Source organism: Papilio machaon, chromosome 5, assembly GCF_912999745.1.
Source record: "Papilio machaon chromosome 5, ilPapMach1.1, whole genome shotgun sequence".
NCBI classification, from domain to species: domain Eukaryota; kingdom Metazoa; phylum Arthropoda; class Insecta; order Lepidoptera; family Papilionidae; genus Papilio; species Papilio machaon.
In genome coordinates this window covers 1,511,068-1,534,099 of record NC_059990.1, presented here as the reverse complement: position 1 = coordinate 1,534,099, position 23,032 = coordinate 1,511,068, and the positions used below count along the sequence as shown (strand labels likewise).

Genomic DNA, 23,032 nt, shown 5'->3' with positions numbered 1-23,032 from the left:
TTCCTTTCTTTTCCTGTGGACATTTGCTAGTGGACAAAGACCAAAAGAGCTATTATTTTCGCCATATTTATATCTTTATCGAAAGAGTCCATGAAAAATTACAATGGCGTAGTAGAATCCGTATATGAACTTGTTTAAAACTGTTTTGACATATTTAGTTTCATTCATAAAAGGCGTAAAAGTAAAAGGGCCAGGTGGCATTGTGAATGAGTCGTGCGTTGTGCAACGCGCACGTGTGACTGTGGCGCGAGCTGACGTGTGCGGTAATCTCACATTGATATTCAGACTGCACGTTTAAATAACTCACAATTTGAACGCAATCCTGATCGCCTTAAGGTACTGCAAAGTGCTTGCAGAATCCGCATTCTTGATAACGTGTATTTATGGCGCTGATTAGTGGTTGGGTAGTTCAGAGATGTACGACTGAGACGGTGATGCGCAGGCGAATGTCTATTGATGGATCAAAGATTTAAGAACAATTTTCCAGGTCTTAACCAATATTTATTGCAGCGAAAATCTTATATTTTATGAATATAACATAACTACTTGTATTTACTTTTAAATTATTTTTCGTATTGTAACGACCGTCTTCTATAGTTGGAGATGTTTGTTTATTAATAGTTTAAGTCATTATTTGGAACAGCGTATAAACAAGTATTCCATCCTATTTGCTATACAATTGAATCTATCCAAGTTTGTGTGCAGCTGTTATTGATGTTCACTTTAAGATAGTTTATTTTATGATTCCGTCAGCTTTGAAAGCTATCGCAATGTGAATGTCAATAACATAAATTATTCAGCTTGTTACGAAGCTGTTTAAATATTATTTAAAGCTATGATTAACAGAAATACAAAACTTATATTTCTGTGTTTATTTTATAATAAGCCGTCCCAGCTTTGCTAGCGAAGAAAGATAAATAAAAATCAAATGTAGCTCAAATTACTGACTGATAAAAAAAATATTGAGTAGTTTCTTAGTTTATCAACTATTACTATGATAAACTAAGAAACTACTAAACTATTTTATTAACTAATATTAACTATATAATAATATAAAGTAAATTATAATTAGGTATTTTTACATGCAGCTTATGTAAAATGTTACGTAGTTGAAAAAAGTGTTGTTAACTGAGCTATTTAAACTCTTGAATGTAAGTAAATTGTAAATTAATTTTTTTTAACAATTTTCTGCTGATGACAAAAGTTCCTCCTCGAAAGTCATTAATTAGTTCGAAACAAAGTAAAGTGCGATTCTGACGATTTTGCGCCTCAAATTTTTAATAAAGCAAAACTAATTAATATCTGGAGTTGTTGAGCGGACCGTGAATTTTCCAAACAAATAATATCAAAGCGGAGAGTTTAATTTAAAATTTTAGCTTTTATAAAGAAATCTAGTTTGTTACAATTTTATCTTCGCTTGAGGTAAAAGAAAAATATCGCTGAGTTTGGCTTTCTTTTTGCTATATGTGAAAAATCAAAGTTTATATTGGCCTTAGAGGTTTGTGATTCCCACCATAAGATTGTGATGATATGCTGGGGTTCCTGAGAACGCCAGAGAAGTTTTTAGTCCAAAAATAAAAGTTGTATTCCTTGAACTAAATAGAAAGAATAATACAATGTTACTGTGTTTTAAATGTAACAATTGTTAAATGAACTTTGACCCTAGGTCATTTGTCGTTTATTATTCCCAATAAGGACGATCTGTTTGTACGTTACAGTATTACCTTTTGTTCAGAAATAGTAAACACAGTTCGAAGCCTCGGACGACCTGATTCGCCTTGTTCAGTATGCATTAAATGCAAATTGAATTTCGCTGAGCTCAACGTAAATATTTGAGCGTTCAGTTAAAATATGGAAAACTTGTTATCAAACTGCGGTTAGCGTTCGAATGTTCAATTTAAAGTTTAGTGAAAAACTCTAACTATCAATTTAATATTTGAGAAGTACAGATAGGTAACGTGCCTAGTTATAAGTATTTTGTTATTATATCAAAAGGTGACAAACGAGCAAACGGCCACCTGGATTCGCCGAAATAGCGAGGCGACACTTGCCCATAGACATCAGCAAATGCAGATGCGTTGCCTACCTTTAATCAACGGAGAAGGGGACGCACAGAAAGAGGATATTTCACCTTCCTATGCGTCCCCTCTTCCCTTTCCCATCCTTTTCTAATAAGAAAAGGGTGGGGAAGGGAAAGAGGACTAAAAAAAATTACTGCTTAGGATCCTGTAGGAACTACTTGTTCCATTAATAAAAATAAAATTGTCTTACACAATCATTTATCAATTACCTACAAGATATTACATGGTTATAGACACGATAATATTTTTATTCTATATTAAAGTTATATGTAAATTATTTTCACTTAGAGCTTGCTAGTGTTGGAGGCTGCGGCGCTGAGATAATGAACTTAGACGTAGAGCCTGACTTCGAAGCTGTCAGTACCGTCATCAACGGCACAATGTTCATGAATTACTTATTGCGATAGCTTTACATAACTAATTTAAAGCTTTTTGAGAAAACTATAAACAGTCATTTTAGAAATAAATTAAATTGGTGAAATACTAAAGAAACAATGGTTTTAGAGTAAGGTCTATACTAAGGTATTTAAAAGTAAACAAAAACAAAAGAAAGGAGGAAATGAGAAAAAGAAGAAAAATATTATGAGATAAATAGCTGTCGCCCGCGAATCCGTCCGCGCGCAGTTAAAAAAAATGGGGGGGGGGTAATGAAAAATAGATGTTGGCCGATTCTCAGACCTACTGAATATGCTCACAAAATTTCATGAGAGTCGGAATGAGGTCAAGCCGTTTCGGAGGAGTACGGGAACGAACATTGTGACACGAGAATTATATAAGATTTCTCTTGCTATAGAAACGCCAATATCTTATTAAAGCACAAAAATCGAGCATATTTGGAAAGGTTACAATATTATTACATAAAATACTTTTAATACTGAATAATACATTAAAATTCTTGAATATAAACATTGTTTGGACACAATCCTTCATGGAAACCTAGTTTTGTGAAGAGTTCTTAAACACAATAGCATTGTTACTTATGCAACCGTCTTAAATGTATCACGTGTATAGTACGGACATTTGCTACCTCATTAGTATGAATAACAACCTTGAATGAATTCTTTGTACGATACCAAGTATTGTTACTTAAACGAAAAACTTGAAGCGTGTTAAATCTACTGAATAAGACATTTGTTAATAAATATGTAACGCTTATTTGTAAAGTAATTTATTAAAGGTGTTGTAATTCATTTAAAATGAATGGTAAAGAAATGAAATTTAATTTGTAACATAGCTTATGACATCAGTAATTTTAGTATTTTTGGATTCTGCAAGAAATCCTATTAAATACAAATTATGACATGACATTCTGAATTGGCGGGAACTTGAACGTGGAATAAAAAAACTAAAGACTTCATGTAAGCAAATGTAACTTTTTAATTTAAAGGTACGTATGAATAACACAAGTACACTTTTTTATTATTTTTATATACACAATGAATCTTGCGCAAACTGTATTCAAACTTCCCAAGAGACTGATGCAATCTAATAAATTAAAATCTCATTGTTTGTAGTACGCACTACCTCTGTCTCAAGTTACGATTTTTATAAGTAAAGCGTGCACATAGTTATTATAGACGCATTTGATAATCTTATTTTAATCTAAGGTAACCTTCATACGTGTGACGTACGTCTCGAACGATTACAATAGGAAGTTATTCGAGTGTATGAATTTAACGCGCTTTCATTGGCTTCATTTAATTGCTGTATTTTCTTTATTCAAGTTGTCTATTATTGATAGAAACTCTTTATGTACTATTTAAATTTTATAACTGTGATGGTTAACATCGTGATGCACTTGCATATATCTGCGAAGAAATTCAAAGATATGTGTGAAGTTAAACAATTCGCACTGGACCAGCGTGGTTGACTGGTCTAGTCAACCCTTACTTAAGGATCCAAGCCCCTCAGTGAAGATGACTAGTGAGCTGATAATGACTATTTAAAAAGTTACTTAACGGTGTCATAATGACAGACTTCATATGACAACTAGGGATAATAAAATTTCTATTTACAAATTGTAAAAAAAGAAAAGCATGTCATCAAATAAGATGCGTGAGCTTTTACCGATGTGTGAGTTACTTAAAGCTCTTGTGGGAATTTGAGCCGCGTTTCATTATCATTGCGGTCGTGTGGACTCGGCCTTATGTATGTGGGTCATGTCGCATTAAGCCTCATATGAAATTACCCTTATTTGGGACATGCTATTTAACGATTAACAAGCTTGTTCATTTAGTATATTTCATATATGTGTTAATTAATATAATAATATTGTAGATAAATCACAAATGATGGACTTAAAAAAATAAAGCTATTTAGTAACTGCACTCATACAAAATGACGATCTGTAAGAAAATAACAAAACATTACAAAATTCTTGATCAATTTACAGTTAAAAATAAACAATGAAAATAAACCTACAAAAACTACTAACGGTTTACGCTTATTAAATTCCTTTGGTAATTATTTTCGCTTAGAACATTAGGTACGGGCACTGCCGGTGTTTTCCGCCCTTTGTTGGCCGACACGAAGGCAATAAGTAGCTATTGTAGCAATCCCAGTAACACAAACGCGACAGCGGGTGAGTCTCACAAATTGACGTAATCGCGTATATCTCTCGGATAAGGACTATGGTTTGTTCCCGATTGTTTACTCCATGGTTACGGTTGCTCGGACATGCGTAACAATGGTATACGCAACTGCATACAGACTACACTAATAACTTTTTTAATTGCGGACAATATTGTTTCGTTAATTTTTAATGTACACATGTAATATATTCAATAAAGCTGCCAGTGTTATGTGTATTTTTTATTTTGTTTTTAATTTTCTTATGTATATAAATCCCACTAAACAAAAGATTAAAAAACGCTAGGTGCTAGATTACGTTCTTTGAAGGAATTTTTATTTTTTTATGTCTAAAAATAATTTACATTTTGAAAACATACGTGTATTCACGACCTTCTTAAAACAGGTTGTATATAGGTAAACGATAAGTAATTGCTCTCCAACTATGTACATATGTATATCAGTAGACGTCAACGTTTATTTTATACGCTTAAGAAATGAACAAGTGTTTCAAGTTAATCCACTTAAGTGATTGAATTTTATCAATATTTATAAGTAATTGCTTAATAATTTATGGTAGAATTTAATTCATCCTAATTTCAATTTCCGATATTTCGTCAAAGTTTCTTTTAGTAAGTTTATAAGAGTACATACAAAATTTAAACTTCACAAGTCAAAAGATCGGATGAGATAATATCGAACCTTTGTCTTACTGAGTCATCATCTCCTTAACCTTGTCCCACCTACGTAGGGTCGGTGCGCTAGGTTTCCGTCCTCCAAATGAATCTGTCTGCCGTCATCTCCATTGTCACCCCTTTCTTGATCATGTCATCTTTCACGCAATCCATCCATCTCTTCCTAGTCCTACCTCTACCGGTGTACCCCTCCACACTCATACTTAACGTTCTCTTTGATACATGCGATTCTTCCCTCCCCATAACATGCCCATACCACGCTAACCTTTTACTTCTTAACTTTTCTGCATTCTCTTACTGAGTATCAATTTAATATATCAACACGAGAACTTAAACTAAAATTAAAAAAAAACACATTGATTTTAAAACTATTTACTTAAGTCAGACAGCTTATTTTACTTACCTGTAATTTTCACACTAAATGTTGTATTACAGAATCACATGTTTAGATATTATACTTCTATTTGTTTTATAGATTAATGTAAGATATAGAAATAATGAACTTGTTTTTGTACTAAAAAATTTGCTATCATAAAAATTGTGCTTAGTGACCTTCTACATCTCTATATCCTGTTTGAATTATATATTCAATTCCAATTAATTTGATTTAAAGCAAACAGTTAATATTAAACGCTTCAACAATTGTAGCGCATTATCCGGAAACTCATTAAAAAGTGTCGTAACAAAATGGCGGCTTGTAATAAAGCATAAAGTTTGTTCGGCCAGTTAGCGCATTGCTTATTCCTTCGATGATTGCTCGATCAATTAAAAGTTGCTTATTTGGACCCTTAGTAGCACCAGTTCTTTAACGAGATCCAGTTATTTAAGCGCCCAAAGGTTTCATAACATTGTTGTTCTCAATAAAGATCTAAAGATATGTTTGAATGTTACAATTCGAACATTTAGTGAGTAAGCGAAGGAAAATGTATTATTCATTAAACAACTTTGATTCAGGTTTTATCTGTTGTATAAAGTAATAAATGAGATTGGCTTAGACTGCGGAGCTTTATTAAATTTACATGTTAATAATATATTTGATATTAATATTTCGCTTTGTGTCCAAATAAGACATTTTATGTTGATAAGCATGTCATATATTCAACGTACTAAGGAATCATATACATATAACTATATCTTTCTTTGTTTATAGATTGCTAATTTATTTAATTTAATTGTTAAAAAATATTTTTCAATGAAAATCCTTCAACTCTTTTTAAAAAGACAGAAGCAATTTATATGGAACGTAGAACAATATCCGTTGCGATACCAGCAGGCGAATGGGATCCCCGGGGAATAATAGAAAATATTTTTAAAGGACGCAACAAGTGGAGATATTCAATCGAGCGATATGAAGTATGGCTTCAAATGCGACAGAATTACAGACGAAAATATAAAATTGTATAAACAGTGAGTTATATTTATGACTTTTAAACATATCTGTATCTTTGGAGTGTTTTATATTGGCTTAAAAACTTGAAATCAAATATATTTACTGCATCGTATTATATTGCTGTGAATTGTTTAAATTGTGATGCTCAGCGACTTGGATATCTTTACTTTATTTTACACAATAGCTTGTGTGTAAATAAATGACGTTTATAACCTCGCAACCAGAATACAGCCTTTATCTAAGATGTGTAAAGCTTTTAAACCTTTTAAAGAAACGTGTTAGCAATGTTTGAAGAGATTAAGCTTCATCGATAATACTGTTTAATAAAGATTAAAAGTAAAGACGCAACGCTCTTACTGACCTTAAGAAAATATTTGACCAAAAAAAAGGTATTACACTTCCATCATATTCCTTCAACATAGACAAATATGCTCATAAACCCTTTAATTAATCGGGTATAAACCAGTAATACATATGTAGAAATAAACTTTAAAGCTGAGTGAAAACATGTTAATTGATTATAATGAAATATTTCTTGGTAATGTCATAAGTGATCTACATTACTTTCAGGCATAATGTTAGCAGTTGTCCTTGCGTACCTGATTTAAGCGATTGTACGATTTATATCTTTCTGTTAAATAATATGTTAACAATCGGACTTCGATATACATAGAATATACTTACGTCATAGTATGGACAAAATACAGACTATTGATGTTTTCAAAGTTAAACTAGGACTTAATTGTTGATATTTGAGATGGGCCTTTTAAAACACGTATTTTATACGTTTAAATTGCTAGTGGAAAAAAGCCTGCAAGATTAACCGTTTACCGCATACCGTTTGTTTACAAGTTCGTTAATAAAACAAAATAATATTAGATTAAAACGATAATTCTAATATAGTCTGTGTCGATATCAAGACAGTACTGTTAAATTTGACAAATTATCGCTTTAAGAGGGTTATGACCGAGAAATACAAGTCACAGTAGATCAGCCCGACGGCGGCCGGTAGCGTGAGCTTTCGTCATAAATATTTCAGGTTCTATGTCGTAATTAAGGCATGTGTCTCATTTCACAGACCATTTTACTATATATGTTAATATGTAACAAAAAAGTAAAATTTAATTATATTTCAAATGTAATTAGAATTATTGAGTACAGGGTAAATCATTATCAAATTAAGTCAGGGTTTCTCATTTATTTAGATAAGTTGTGACCTTTAATGTTGTAAATGATTGCAATTAATAAAAGATAATGTAACAGTTCATTAGAATTTATTTAAAACTTTCACAAAGTCATTGTTTTTGCTACTTACTGTTTCCGACTATTGTACTTTTGAAGTTAATTTATTCAAGACACAATAAATTAAGCTCGCTATGTTTTATCATTTGATCTACTATATTCAAAGTTTAAATTTCAATTCAAATGCGTTGGTAGGTAATGTTTAAAGTAATAAATCCTACCAAATATGTACGAAGAGTGGGCGGCAATGATAATGTTTGGTGAAGTTTGTTCTAATATTTACTTAGCATGTATAATCCGCGCTGACCTAAACGTTGGACTACTTATCTAAGTACAGTGAATCTTTAATCTAATAAAGTGTTGGTGAAGTCATGTCAGGTAAATATTGACTGTCCACCTAACAAGGTCACCACGCCCAACTTAAATGGCACAGATAAAAATAATCACATCGACTGCTTGTAATTTCGAGGTAACGTTTTTATTTTTGTCAAGTATGTCTGCGTATTTTTCGAGGGTTTGTACAAATATACAAATTTAGAAATGTGATATAAGTACAGTTAAAAGGTATATTTTTTACAGTTATATCACAGATTTAAAATATGTATTTTTAAGTCATAAGTACATATAACATGTTTCACATTAGAGTTTAAAAACAAGCAAAGCATTGTTTCCACGTATGTATTATTGCGGACACTTTTGGGTGATACAATTCCCTTTAAATAACACCGCCACCATTCCGGGTCGGCGTCCAAACTAATTGTAATACCGGATCATGTAATTACACAACAGCCGGTGTAATTACACTCAATTTCGTCACTTTACATTAACACAATGCTCAACATTCCGACTAACTTTAGTCTCACATTAAAATAAACATTTGTTAAAGTTTTGTTTAAATTACTAAATTAAGTTAATATTGCTCTGTTTTACATTAAATAAAACGTAATTAGCTAATAATAATAGCTCAGTAATTTTTTTTAGTACCTTGTATTTCCCACTTATTTTTTCATACAACGCCTATAATTACATCTATACTATTCATACACAACATTTTTTTTAATTTTTCTCTGATTGTCTGTTTGTCCGCAAGTCCTCTATCAAAGTAGTAGGTCAATTAGCTGATATATGCGGGAATCTTAAGCAATTTTTTTAATATTCTGCACTGACGAAGTCGCGGGCGACCGTTAGTTTTAAAATAAGCCGTGTGGTCCGGACTTTGTATTTCAAATTAAGAATGAACATACTTAATACAACCTTCAATGGAAGTTGTGGCAAGAGATAGCAATGAACCGATTATTAAGATTTAAAAAAAATATTTCTAATTATAATAAGTTTAGAAACAAAATGCTTTCGGATAGAACAATCAAAATTGAACACAGTTATCTCTGAATAGAGATTCATCTTCAATGACTATTATAAATTTTTGTTAAATCCGTTATGTTTGTTGTAACGGAACGCTTCATTGCGCTGCTATGATTTGAGCAAACACTTTTTGTTATGGAATCAATCAAATTTCAATCTTAGTCCAGAAATAATAAAGGTTAATTTTGAAAGCAATAGTTTCTAAGCACATGCTATAGAATCGTTTTGGAAGAAGCTTAGTAATGGTTTGCCAGTTACCAATATATTCAATAGTTACTTTTGGTACCTTAACAGCTAGTTATTGCCTTACGGGTTTAGTTTTTGTTAGTTTTTTTATAAATACACGTAAGTTTTTTATTAAGAGTTTCTATTGGTTTTCAGTTCTATGCTCAATCACATATCATTTTTCTTTAAGAGTTTAGTTTAAGTTTAAGATAGATTCAGTAAAGGAGAATCTCTCGTAATAATGCAGCCTCCGATATAATTGTTCAGAGTTGAGTTGAGCTCAGAGAAATTCATTAAATTCGATCCAGCACACAGTTTCCTTAAATTCTCATAATTGGTTGACTAAAATAATAATATAAAAACATCAAAATATTGTAAGAAAAAAACTTTAGAATCTTGTAAAAAACGTAGTTAAAATAACTAAGTATTCTAAGATAATTTATTGTTAACCTAACCAACCTAAAAACTCCAAAGAATCGCCTAAATTAATGTAATGCTCTTAATCCATGTAAGTATACCTTGACTTCAATAGATTAGAGAGTAATTCGTATTAATTAAATGACTCATCCAATATTTACAGAAAAAAACGTAGCACTAGAACGCAATGTAAAAAGCTATGGAGAATCAAGAATCTAAGAAATTTATTTGAAGATGTTAACTCATTCAACTGTGAATAATTGCAATTCGGAAGCGATGTTCTGTTACACGCATACACAAACACGCGATCTGATAATTGTGAAGTTTCAATTAATAAGAGATAAGGATAAAATACCGGACATAGAACTGGTTCCACTACAACGCGATACTGACCACCTGAGAATAATCCGCAGCTACCCTCAGGATTGAAATGCACGCTGTACATCGACTTTTAGATATGAATATTCATGATCGTGGCTATTCCGAGCATGACATGTACATTAAAATTGTGACAGACGATCTAAGTTAACGAACGGTTGTAATAAGGTCGCTCCCGGGCTTTAACTGGCGAGATTATGGGCGTGCTATCACAGCTCTAGTTTATAACGGTGGCAATATGTTTTGAAGTAATAACCATTGAAGTAAGGTCCATACACCTTCGCATAGCTTTCTTTTGATTGACATAAAACAATGTACACGGAGATATTTAATAAACAGCAGGCGTACTCGTAGTTATAAATACCCGCAGGAGTCTGTCGAGATGTTCTCTTTGTACTTTTGTTTGAATCCTTCATGTACTTTGTTTTGTTTATTTACTTTTATACAATATTATTTATTACTTCGTTTATTTTAGCTTACATTTATCAAATTGATATACTTGTATGTTGGAAGAATCTCTTATCATCTCTTATAATCTCTAACTTATCATCTATAAGTTAGAGATTGTCAATACGAAAAACATATACCTGTACTGTATAGGTACAAAAAGTCGGCGTGTCTTTTGCGAGGGAAAATATGTACTGTTTCTAATATAATTTTTCACGTCGCTCATATCAGGTATGATTATTTGATATATTGTGTCAGAACAAGTAACATTACGTGTTCCGCAACGCTGGTTACTATCACACGAATCGGATTAAAAATCTATATGACAGGTTGCGTTAGTTCTGAATTAAATGAAATTAATGTGAGAAACCGAGCGTCTAACGCGGCTTCGTCGAAAGCAGACATGCAAGCTTTAACTCGATTATGACCATTAGTTTGTAATTTTTGATTAATTTGTAATCTTACTAATATTAGAAACGCGAATGTTTAGATGGATGGATGTTTGTGTTAAGGTATCTCCAGAACGGCACAACGGATCTCGATGAAATTCGGCATAGATGTCGATCATAGTCTGGAAGAACGCATAGGCTACTTATTATGTTTGATTTAATCCGCGCGGAAGGAGTCGCGGGCGATTGCTAGTTTTTTATATTTGTAAGTGCATTTTATGACAGTAGCGTGTTCTATAAATACCAATAGAATTTAATTTTCTAGAAGAGAGAGTGGTGTATTGTGAGAAATAAATTATAGCTTAAGGAGCCTTAATTTTGGATAGATGGAAGACATGAAAACAAGATAAGGGAGAAAAGACGATTGTTAAACCATTGCATAAAGAGGACCAAAATATAAATGCCTTGTTGTGAATTTATCGTGGATATCAAAGACTTTAATATTTTTTATTAGGATGTAATATAATTTTACAAAGATCGTTAAAAAGCCAACATTGTGTACAAATTTCATATCCGATATTTACTGCCTGTTTTGAGGAAATTTAGGGTTATTGCAAATGTTTATTTAACGGGCGATAAAGAAATCAAAATCAATTTTAATAACTTCCTTGTTAAAGTTATTTTTAACATATTGATTTGAGGAACTACCGTAACTAGATATTAGCATTACTGAGTTAATCATGTAAGATTTTTAATAGTGTTAAACTCATGATTGCGATGTCCTACAATAATCTGTAAAATATTGATAAAACTAAAATACGCGCGACAACAGTGTTTACAATGTAGTTGGCTGTTTGTATACGAGTATTGCTAGTTGAAAACGTTTTTTTTTTAAATTTTATCAAGTTCAAGTTCTATGCCAGTGATGGCTAATCTTTATATATCAACGTGTTGTTATAGTAAAGAAATGTTCAATGAAGTAAAAAACGTGCCATCAAATAATGTTGACTTTATGATTATTATTTGTTTAAGGTGTGTGTATCACTTGTGTTTTCATTCCATAATAACAAATACGAACTTCAGATTTTTTTCGTAATTCATAATAATTTTGTGGTCAGTAACGTGTTTAAAATATTGTGTCTGTGCCAATGGTTCGCCATCCCTGTCCGAAACGATAAAAAAAGAATTATGGGTATTACATATACATTGTTACGTACCCATTGAACAGTAAAAACCATGGTTTAATTCCAAGCAAGTTTGTAAACATGCAAAAAATTCCGCTTGCATCATAATTTGCATAGTCCCAGACACCTCAGAGATGAAGTCATCTCCTGTTTACCACTTGTGTCTTTAAGTTGTATTTTTATTGTTATATTATCTGTTGTGTGTAAAAGATTACTCGTCTTCGTGTTCTTAGAAATTTGATGAATTCTGTGTTTGAATGATTCATGTTACATGGCGACAAAATACGGCAATCAATTATCAAAGAATTTCATTTGTTTGTTATAAATTAAATATATAAGCCATACCATTTTATAACAAAAATTACTTAACAGAATTTTATCCTTATACTTGAAACCAATTAATTATACGGCGAAAATAAATCAAGGCTCGTAAAGATTTCGCTTTCGGAGCTTTTCCTTCAACAGATTAATTTCATTCGAAAGCAGGGCAACTAGAAAAATTCTCATTTCAACGTTTACCTTAAGCATTGCCACGTGAAATCTTTGATTCCGTCTAAATTAGTTTCAAGACCCCGTGTCGGCTACTTCATTTTTCTCCGAGCGGCGGGCGCTCATAATGTAGGCAAGAAAATTTAAATTTAACTTGCAGTATACGTCTAACGAATCGCTATTAGCACTAGAAATAACAGGTTCTATAAAAGATGAAATAAATTTACAAAGATTATTAACAAAACTCAAATGCTATACTTAAGTTAAAATTTAATATTTTTTATTATTTTATAGTCATGTTATAAAAAGATAAAAAATATATATCCGTGCAAACTAGGAGGAACCGCTAGTACATAAGCCTGTATGAATCTTATCTAATAAATGCGAATGCTTAGATGGAAGGTTGTTTGTTTGAATGTATCTCCGGAACGGCTCAACGGAACTCAATAAAATTTGGCACAGATGTAGAACATATCTGGAAGAAAATATAGTTTACTTATTGGGTCTTTTTTTACACCGCGAAGACAGAGTCGCGAGCGACTGCTAGTAAATAAAATAACCAATATACATTATCGTATATGAATTATACATTGCAAAGTGTCAATGCATGGGTTCTATAACCGCAATCGTTTTACATTTATTAGATTACTATTCTAACTATTCCTCCCACGTATGAGGCTGCTGCGTTTGCCTACTAATTAACGAATATTTAATGTATGAGACGTATCATAAATTAAATTATTAGAAATATAAATTGATAGAGATTTATTGAAGCATAGTTCATAAGCAAGATAGCCATGTTGATGATGAGAAATATATAATCTATGCTTCAACAATTGAAAATTAATTATCCGAACTGGAAATTGGAACCGTTAGTTTCCTCTTCCGAACAAAAACATTGTAATATTATATATGTTTTTTTTAAGATAATGAGATGGCGTCTGTGTGAATTCATCGATGGAAACCCACGTGATTACTGGACAGATTTGTGTAACATAGGGGTTAAAAAGAGAAACAGCAGTTTTTTTATTCGATGACTAGCTTTTACCCGCGACTCCGTCCGCGCGGAATAAAAAATAGAAAACGGGGTAAAAATTACCCTATGTCCGTTTTCTGGTTCTAAGCTACCTGCCCACAAATTTTCAGTCAAATCGATTCAGCTGTTCTTGAGTTATAAATAGTGTAACTAACACGACTTCTTTACAGATTACTGCGTTAATTTAATGTCACCTCAATCAATTGGAAGTGTATTTAAATTATACTAGGAATAAAAAAATAATGTCAATGAGTGAATTCGCCGAGGCAGTTTTTCCGGTAATGTACGAGTAGGCATTAAGGTGGGTCTGAGCAATAGCATCTTCGCATAATGTCAACTGGTCCGGTCTGTTCTGCGCACCTTTCCGTAGAACTGGTCTTAGTTAATGAAGAAATCCTGAGACTTTTGGAAATGCATATATATATTATTAGATAATCTTACAGCAGGTGGCGTCGATCCCCACCATCACTGACAAAAATGTCTTTCCCCCACCAACGTCTATATAAGCGAATGCAGAGCCGACCAAGCGCTCTTTCGGCTGCTAGGATCGCGGTTGATACGGTGGTTGGTCTCGACGGTACTTGCTGTAGGTCATTTAGGTCATTTTCGCGGAGTGTAAATTAGCGTTTGTTTACTTTATAATTGTTTAAGTTATTTTAAGATCTTTGTAAAGTATTTGACGTGTAAATTAAATTATTTTGTGTTTAGAATAGACCGCTTGTATATTTTTTTATATTTTTACCCTTCTGATTCCTAAAATCAGAAGTGGGATAGGATTTCGCTCACAATTAGCCTTGTCTGCAGTAAACAACCGCTAGTTTAATAAAATGCGTCGTTCGTCACGTGCACAGTCAGCTGAGACACCACCTCGCGTAGTTAGGAATAGTCGTTGCTGTGAACGTTCGCGGCGCGGTAGATATCGTGATGACGAATCGCGATCAAATAGCAACGGGTCGTGTCATGATAGGATGCGGTCACGTACGCGTTCCCGTGCGGCTAGGAGCCGTTCACGTTCTCGTCACGGTAGGAACCGTTCGCGTTCTTGTGACACTCGAAGCCGTTCGCGTTCTCGAGACGCTAGGAACCATTCGCAATCACGTTTCAATATCTCGCACTCACGTCGCAAAATTACTCGCTCACGACAAAATCGCCTGCGTACTTATTCACGCGGAAGGTCTAGGTCACGATCGATTACCTCGCATCGTCTTCAGAATGATCACCTACCTTTTTATCGAGATACCTCCGTAAAGGATGCGTTAGGCGCAATAATGTCTCGTTTGACCGCGATAGAGGAGGGTACGTCTAGTGGTTCTCATAATCCAATAACAACTTGCGACAACACACCTCTGTCAGATGCTAACAACGCCAACGCTAAAACGCTAGTTGATGCATTAACTATGTTGACAAGAGACAAGCCCAGTAATTATTACGTTTCGAACTTCGACCCCGCTATACAAAATTTTGAGGTGTGGTGTAACGAAGTTGAGAGGGCTAAATTAGCGAACCGCTGGGAAGATCTCGAATGTTTTTCGCGAGTAGCTCATTGCTTGAAAGGTGATGCAAAGATTTGGTTAAGTGAGTGGACTACCAATGACCGATCGTGGTCTAACTTTGTTAGGGAGTTTAGATCTTTATGTCCTCAAAGAGTAGACTACGCACATATTCTTCATAGCGTTATAAACACAACATCTGACAAGTTTTTAACATACGCTGAATACGCACGTCGGTCTTTACTGCGTTTACGCATCGTTAAAGGACTAAGTGAAGAACTTATGGTCCAAATAGTTATCCACGGCATAAGTGACGTGCAGGTACGAGCAGCAGCCACAAACGCTAACTTAACTACGGATAATCTTATCTCGTTTTTGGCAACTTATGTGAAGCCTACCCGCAAATTCGAAAGTCGAAACTTTAATAAACCCGTATTGTCCAATTGTGTTCCGGCTGAAAAGCGTAATTTTAACGGCTCAGATAAAAGAGATTGCGAAGGCAAATGCTTTATTTGCAATCAAGAAGGTCATTTCAAAGACAGGTGTCCAAAAAATCGATATGTTGTCGACAGGCCGGAGGTTACTAATACTAAGCTTGTTTGTTCTTACTGCAAAAAGTTAGGGCACAAAGATAGTGAATGCTTTTCCAAAGCTCGATCTGAGGCTCAGGGCGGCACTAGCAACCCGCGTAAAAATTAACTTTTGTACAGAGCTCTTGAATAATGAACAACGTTATTGATTTAGGGTATACCGGTTGATATTATTTTCGATAGTAGCGCTCTCAACGTCTCTTCAATATCTTCGGCGATAATCGGTCAATTTTAGGGCCCACGAAAGCATACTAATTGTTACTTGAAAGGAATACGCGATAAAGAATTTGTTGCTCATGAATATGTCACTCTGACAGTAGAATTGCGTAACATCACGCTTGAAGTCTACTTTGTCATCGTACCCGCACAGTACATGAATATTCCTACCATAATAGGGACGGACGTACACCTACCGAAGTAGAATACTTAGGGCGCGTTATAAGTCATGGTCAGGTAAGGCCGAGCCCGAACAAAATTGAAGCCTTAGTCAAGGGTCCTACTCCACCTAACGTTAAACAAGTTCGCCAGTTTCTGGATCTTGCAGGATTCTTTTGGCGCTATATTAAAGTGTATGCGACGAAAACCGCATGTATCTCGCGACTCACTAAAAAGGATGTAAAATTTGAATAGGGACCTGAACAAGATAAAGTCCCCCAAGATTTAATATGACAACTAATAAGTGAGCCTATACTTGCGATTTTCGATCCTACCCTCCCCACCGAGCTCCTTACCAGCCTATTACTTCATGGCAAAAATCTGATACCCCATTTAACACAATCCATGTCGACGTATTAGTCCCCTTACCAGAGTCGAATGGGTATAAGTTCGTACTCGTAGTAGATTCCTTTACCAAATTTTGCCTACTTTACCCGATGTACCTACAGGACACGAACGAACTGAAACGAGTTTTTGGTAGTGCAGTGTCTTTATTTGGAACACCTAAACTGGTAATTTGTGACCGTGGGCGCATGTTTGAGGCGTCTGCTTTCACTAACTGGGTTTCCGAAATGGGTTGTGCTATCCACTACATAACGCCCGAAATGCACCACTCCAATGGGCAAGCCGAGCGTTATGTGGGGACAGTATTGAACCTTATCCGTGTAGAGAGTAACAATAAAAAGTCTACTTGGTCTGATGCTTTGTGTAAAATAGAAATAATGTTAAATATAACGAAACAAAAGACTACGCAATATTCCGCTCTTTATTTACTAATCGGTACTAATGCGACCACTCCTATTATTCATGCGCTCGTCCGAGATGTTGCCATGGAGAACTCCAGCCCCAATCATGAAGCCACAAGAGAAATTAGCAGGAGCAACGCTAAAGCGGCGCTGGACAAAAACAGAATTGGTCAAGACACACGGGTCAATCGTCAAAGGCACACCCCAGAGAAATTCCAGGTCAACGACCAGGTATTTGTGATAAAATACTCTCAATCCGGAGGTAAGCTCGATTCTGGTATGAGAGGTCCATATCGTGTCACTAGAATACTACCAAATGACCGTTATGAGATGAAGCTGCTTAGTGGATCTAAAGGCAAGACCATTCAGGCGGCAGCACAGTATATGGTACTGTGGAATGGCGAATGGTGTCCAGAGAGTTGCTCTGCATTTTTGACGGTAAGGTTTCAACTGAACGTTTTAATGTTGTTTTGCTTACAGTACATTTGTTGTATGTGCGAGTAAGCGCCGGAATGAAAGGCGAGTGTTTCCCTTGCTGGTCGGAACGAGCTGGCGGTGCGGTCCATGCATCTTCCGAGGCAGTCGTTCTGCAGTATCCAGCATCGGCGGGCGTGGCCCCAACATGTTCAGTGGGCTCAGCCCTTGGAAGTCGCATTCCCTGAATGTGCATCAGGCGCTGGCCTGGAAGGGTGAATCCCTTGGAAGTCGCATTCGTTGAATGTGCATCAGGCGCTGTCCTGGAAGGGTGAATCCCTTGGAAGTCGCATTCGTTGAATGTGCATCAGGCGCTGTCCTGGAAGGGTGAATCCCTTGGAAGTCGCATTCGCTGAATGTGCATCAGGCGCTGACCTGGCAGGCAAAGTCCTGGTTCACGCTTATCGTGGGAACTTGCAAGTTCAAGTATGAGTATGACAGAAGTATTACGCATGAAGATGTGTGCATACTTTTGAAAGAGGTGTTCTTGTTTATATCAGAGTGTTTGTGTTTGTATGAGGGCCTTGTATGTGCGATGGACGACAGCGTAGGCAACCACACATGTTGTCATGATTAACTAACGACACTCTTTCTCATGCAGATAACCCTGACGATGACAATGTTGTTGAAACTTCAGATAGACCAGCAGACCCCGCTAGTGCAGACACATCTCCACAAACGGGCAACGAGCAAGAACTCGCTGCAGTCACCAACACCACCTAAGAGCATAACTTCAGTGTGTCCGAGGACGGCACACGGTCAGGAGAGGCCGTATTAGATAATCTTACAGCAGGTGGCGTCGATCCCCACCATCACTGACAAAAATGTCTTTCCCCCACCAACGTCTATATAAGCGAATGCAGAGCCGACCAAGCGCTCTTTCGGCTGCTAGGATCGCGGTTGATACGGTGGTTGGTCTCGACGGTACTTGCTGTAGGTCATTTAGGTCATTTTCGCGGAGTGTAAATTAGCGTTTGTTTACTTTATAATTGTTTAAGTTATTTTAAGATCTTTGTAAAGTATTTGACGTGTAAATTAAATTATTTTGTGTTTAGAATAGACCGCTTGTATATTTTTTTATATTTTTACCCTTCTGATTCCTAAAAATATATATATATATATATATATATATATATATATATATATATATTTATAGGGTTGAATAAATTTCAATTCAATGTCATAAATATGACAACAATTTGTTTCTTTTTACTTATTTTTTTTGCTTCTAGACGATGTTAATACAGAGGTATGAAAGGAATTCTTACCGAGAATTGTAGGTATACAACATAAAGTAACTGTGTACGGAACTTTGAACCCGGGACAGTTATGTATCATAGTGCTATTAGACCAACGGGGCTGGTAATAAAAGCAAGGTCAGCTATGGCGCCAATTACTCATGATGCAAACGCTCATTACGTGCAGATTGTTGGCAAGTTATAGCTAATAAATTATATCTTTAATATATATTAATACTTTATTAATTTACACCTTTTAGTTATAGTCTGAACTGTGATGATAATTAAAATACCCTTTGAACGTTATTAAACAAGATCAAAATATAACAAGTTCGTTCTATAGCTGAAACTGTATAATATACGAAAGCATTTCTCATATACCTATACAATATCGTTTTATAATTAACCGTAACCATGGAGATTTGCAAATCAGAAAGCAAAACAAAAGAAATAGAAAATTGTAACCACATAAAGACAATCTTAATCTTTAGGACATAATCAAAGTTAAAATGGCCAAATATTAAGATAGACAAATAAACCTACACATTGACCTTTAATAAAAATTAAGTACATTTACCAATAGCGTGTATAACGTCTGAATAAACTAAATATATTTAATATTCTGATCAATTTCGTGTAACGTTCGTTAAGGCAATCGGCCTTCGAATTAAATAAATCGGGTCGTGAGAAGAAATTTCGATTCTAAGAATCAATCAGTAGGAATAAAGAGAAAGGTTGACGCAGTGGATTTATAAAATTGTAAGGCATTTTTACTTGACTGAAAATGTGAACGTATTAAATCGGTATTCGAAGCTTATTAAATAAATCGAAATAAAACCAAAGACTAGTTTTGAAATTCAACTATTCTTTGGAATGCTACAAAATTAAATTATGACAACGAACCATAGAGTACATAGACTCAAATTAGTCTGTGTTCGAAACAAGAATTTATAATGAGTCTGTGCTTCCTAGCGAACTAGTCGAGATTCCTTGACAGCTGCATAAAATCTTAGTCTCCAAGTTAATGTAAATATATGTTAATTGTAAAACTACTGTTTTACAGGTACTGCTATGCAATATTATATACTCTGTGCATTCAACTTGTCTATTTTTTAATAATATTTAACTTGTGCTCTCGTTCGACATTTCGATTCACGGAGCATCGGCAATAAAGACGTGGAAAAATGGCGCACAGCTTTCTTATGTAAATAATTAGAATAATTTATCTCACTGATTTTGACTTTTAATTTGGTATTCTGGATTTGTAGCTTTTAAAATATATCAATGTTAACACTAGAATTTATTTGTAACGGGATATTTTCAATTTCACAGTTCTTTTGTTTAAATACCGGTATATACGAATTACGACAAATTACGCAAGAAAAAAAAGTGTTATTCCTTAATAAAGTAATAAAATTATCATAGAAAATCTAAACCTCATAGAAACGTCAAATTGTTTTGATTTCCATTATCTAAGACGTATATTTTAATAACAATGAAAGAAACCAAAAATAATATTCATAACTATGTAATATTAAAAGATAAAAATGGTTTTTAGTCTGTGCAATACAGTTCCATTTTCAATTCCATTTGCGCAGCTCAGAGAAGTATTCGCTTTGAAAATATGAAAACTAGGGAAATAGTAAAGAGCACAAAAGAATAGTTCCACGTTAGGGAAGCGGGGAAAGAGTATAGAGTAAGGCTTCCCATATCTAGGCCATCACTGAGCCGCGCTCGGATGGCTTGATGTTTTCGTCATGCCAGACTTATCTATAATGAGTAATTTCTACGTTATATTTCCGGATTTTCCACATTGTGATTAAATCAAAGGGAAGAAAATAATTATAAAATCATTAAAGTATTATAGACACAGAGGGAGAGTGTTGATTTCAAAGTTTCTGTGTGTGTCTGCTTGTGTGTGTTCCTATATTCGAATTCAATATTACCAACTCTCTCATTTTACTAAAAAAAACTGACACATTTAATGTTTATTAATGTAGTGCGTATGGAAATTAACGTTCAGATAAAACCTTGTGTTAATAATTATGAGTTGGTTTGAGTCACCGTGTCATTACTGCGATGAACTTTAGATAACGTAATGGAAAACCGTACTCAGTGTAACAATATTTAGCCTATTTGTTGTACAAGTTAAACAATATGACAACTTTAAAAATAGTTACTAATTCAATTTATAGAACTTCCTTTACTTTTTGCTGAAAGCTGAAGTGTTTTATAGAAAAAATCGTGTTTCGCACGCACGATGTATTTGTGTTGATGATAAGTAAAAACCATTTTGACTGTTTGTCCGACTGTCCGCAAGGCCGGCTGGACCGATTTTGATGGGAAGCTAGATGCACGCGGGAATGTTTTAGGCTTTTTGTAATAACGCGCGGGCTACAGCTTGTATTATATAAAGTAAAAAATACACAATCGTTACAAGGGGTACAATTGGAAAAGTAACATTAACATCGAACATATAAAACTAACAGAGCGTTTCAACTGCCGAAACAAATGTACAAAAACATATCTCTCATTTTCATTGGAAAAATAGAGATGATAAGATGTTTCGAGAGTTGGAAACCCACAGTGAAGCTAATACGACACCGCATTTGCAAAGGAACATTTTTATTCGAATGTTTTGTGATACGTCAATGCCACAGATTATATATTCATGCCATGGCCCAGCTTTAAGTAGGTTTACTTTACCGATGAGGTGATTATTACAGCCAACCGGTCGTATAAAGTTGGTTCCAAATTGACTAATAGACCATGCAGTGATTAACATAATCATGCTTTACATATGAGAGGTACCAGCATTTTATATTGAATCATGACTGATTCATGCAGGTATATAAAAAGGTAATGCGCAAGCGTATACACAATATTGCAGTAAAAATGACACGTACCCTGTACCAAGTGGCCACCTGAGGTTGGCGCCGCACCACCGAAAACAATATACATATATATTATATTAGGTACTACATAACATATAACTTACACTATTAAATACAATTTTAAATAAATAAATATTTTTAATAAATAAATTAGTTCCTTATGTACAAATGTCGATTTTACATTAAATTTCATTACATATGTACTTTTTATTCCTGTTTTTCGTTCTTTATCTATATATATATATATATCAAATGACAATTGATAACAATAGAATATATGTAGGTAATATTACTAGGAAGCATTGCTGATAGTGTTAAGATACCTATTAACTGTTAGTTATGTACTGTATGTGTACTACAACTAAAATAAGCACATGTAACTCAGTAGTGGTAATTTTTTTTATAAGAAAAGGAGGAAAACTAGCGGCGGGAATACTCATACTCAGGTGATTAACGACGCCCATAGAGATTCGCAACATAGATACGAAGGAACTACAGATGAGTTGCAATATGTCACAGGATTGAAAATTAGTGGACCGTCCGCCTTACGGAAAAGGTAAAAACGACGTTGTTAGGTTAAGCTATGATTTGAAGTCGCTTTACAATGCATTCAATGAAAATGAGAGTTACTTCCTGGTAAATAGTCCTTACCTTGAGAACTTTTTAAATCCGCAGGATTATAAGTTCACAAAATGCTTAAGGGAAGCAGAATATATTTTCATGATTGGAGTACGAACTTCACCGAGCATTTTAATTAAAACTTTTCTTACAATTTTATCACAATTTTATATCTAAAAATTACTCTATTCATATTTAATTATTTATAGAAATGTAATCGCTTCTATGCTTACTCTTAACCTTAGTAATGGTATATCAACCGAATGCAGTAGCATAAGACTAGTTAGTGTTTCGAGTACCTACGTCCAGCATATGTGAGGCATTTAAGAAACTTCCAGCTAACGGTATGTGAGAACTGGTTTTTATCGTACTGGCCGACGGACCATTTTTCCGAGATCTACGGGGATAGATCGACGCCGACGTGTACACTTTTGACATTTAAATATGGAACCTTGACAGCTGATATTCAACTTGGTTAACGTTGAGTAAAGATATTTGATATTATAATTGAGGCATAAAATTAATTATATACATATGCAATATTAATTAAATCTGTGGTGTGAGTCTCCCTATTTTCGGTTTTAACATCATGTGTATTACTTAATTTCATTTATTGATTCTTTTACTTGTTTAGGTTTACATTA

The 23,032-nt window shown here is 34.3% G+C and overlaps 2 protein-coding genes across 3 annotated transcripts in view; one reads left to right on the top strand and one right to left on the bottom strand.

Annotated features, from left to right (window-relative positions):
• The window catches only part of LOC106715650 (SH3 and multiple ankyrin repeat domains protein 3), a 124,997-nt gene that overhangs the window by 32,353 nt on the left and 69,612 nt on the right, over nt 1–23,032 (bottom strand). The window contains exon 3 of the mRNA XM_045677975.1: nt 21,783–21,800. Within this exon, the coding sequence (XP_045533931.1) occupies nt 21,783–21,800 (18 nt within the window). The remainder of the gene's footprint in view (nt 1–21,782; nt 21,801–23,032) is intronic.
• Nucleotides 14,622–18,653, top strand: LOC123721001. Of its 2 annotated transcripts, none has more exons than XM_045677974.1 (2): nt 14,622–17,602; nt 18,240–18,653. In XM_045677974.1, the coding sequence occupies exons 1-2, from the start codon at nt 16,856–16,858 to the stop codon at nt 18,414–18,416; spliced, it is 924 nt and encodes a 307-aa protein (XP_045533930.1). In that variant the 5' UTR covers nt 14,622–16,855; the 3' UTR covers nt 18,417–18,653. Both variants share the same exon structure in this region; 1 of them encodes a protein (XP_045533930.1).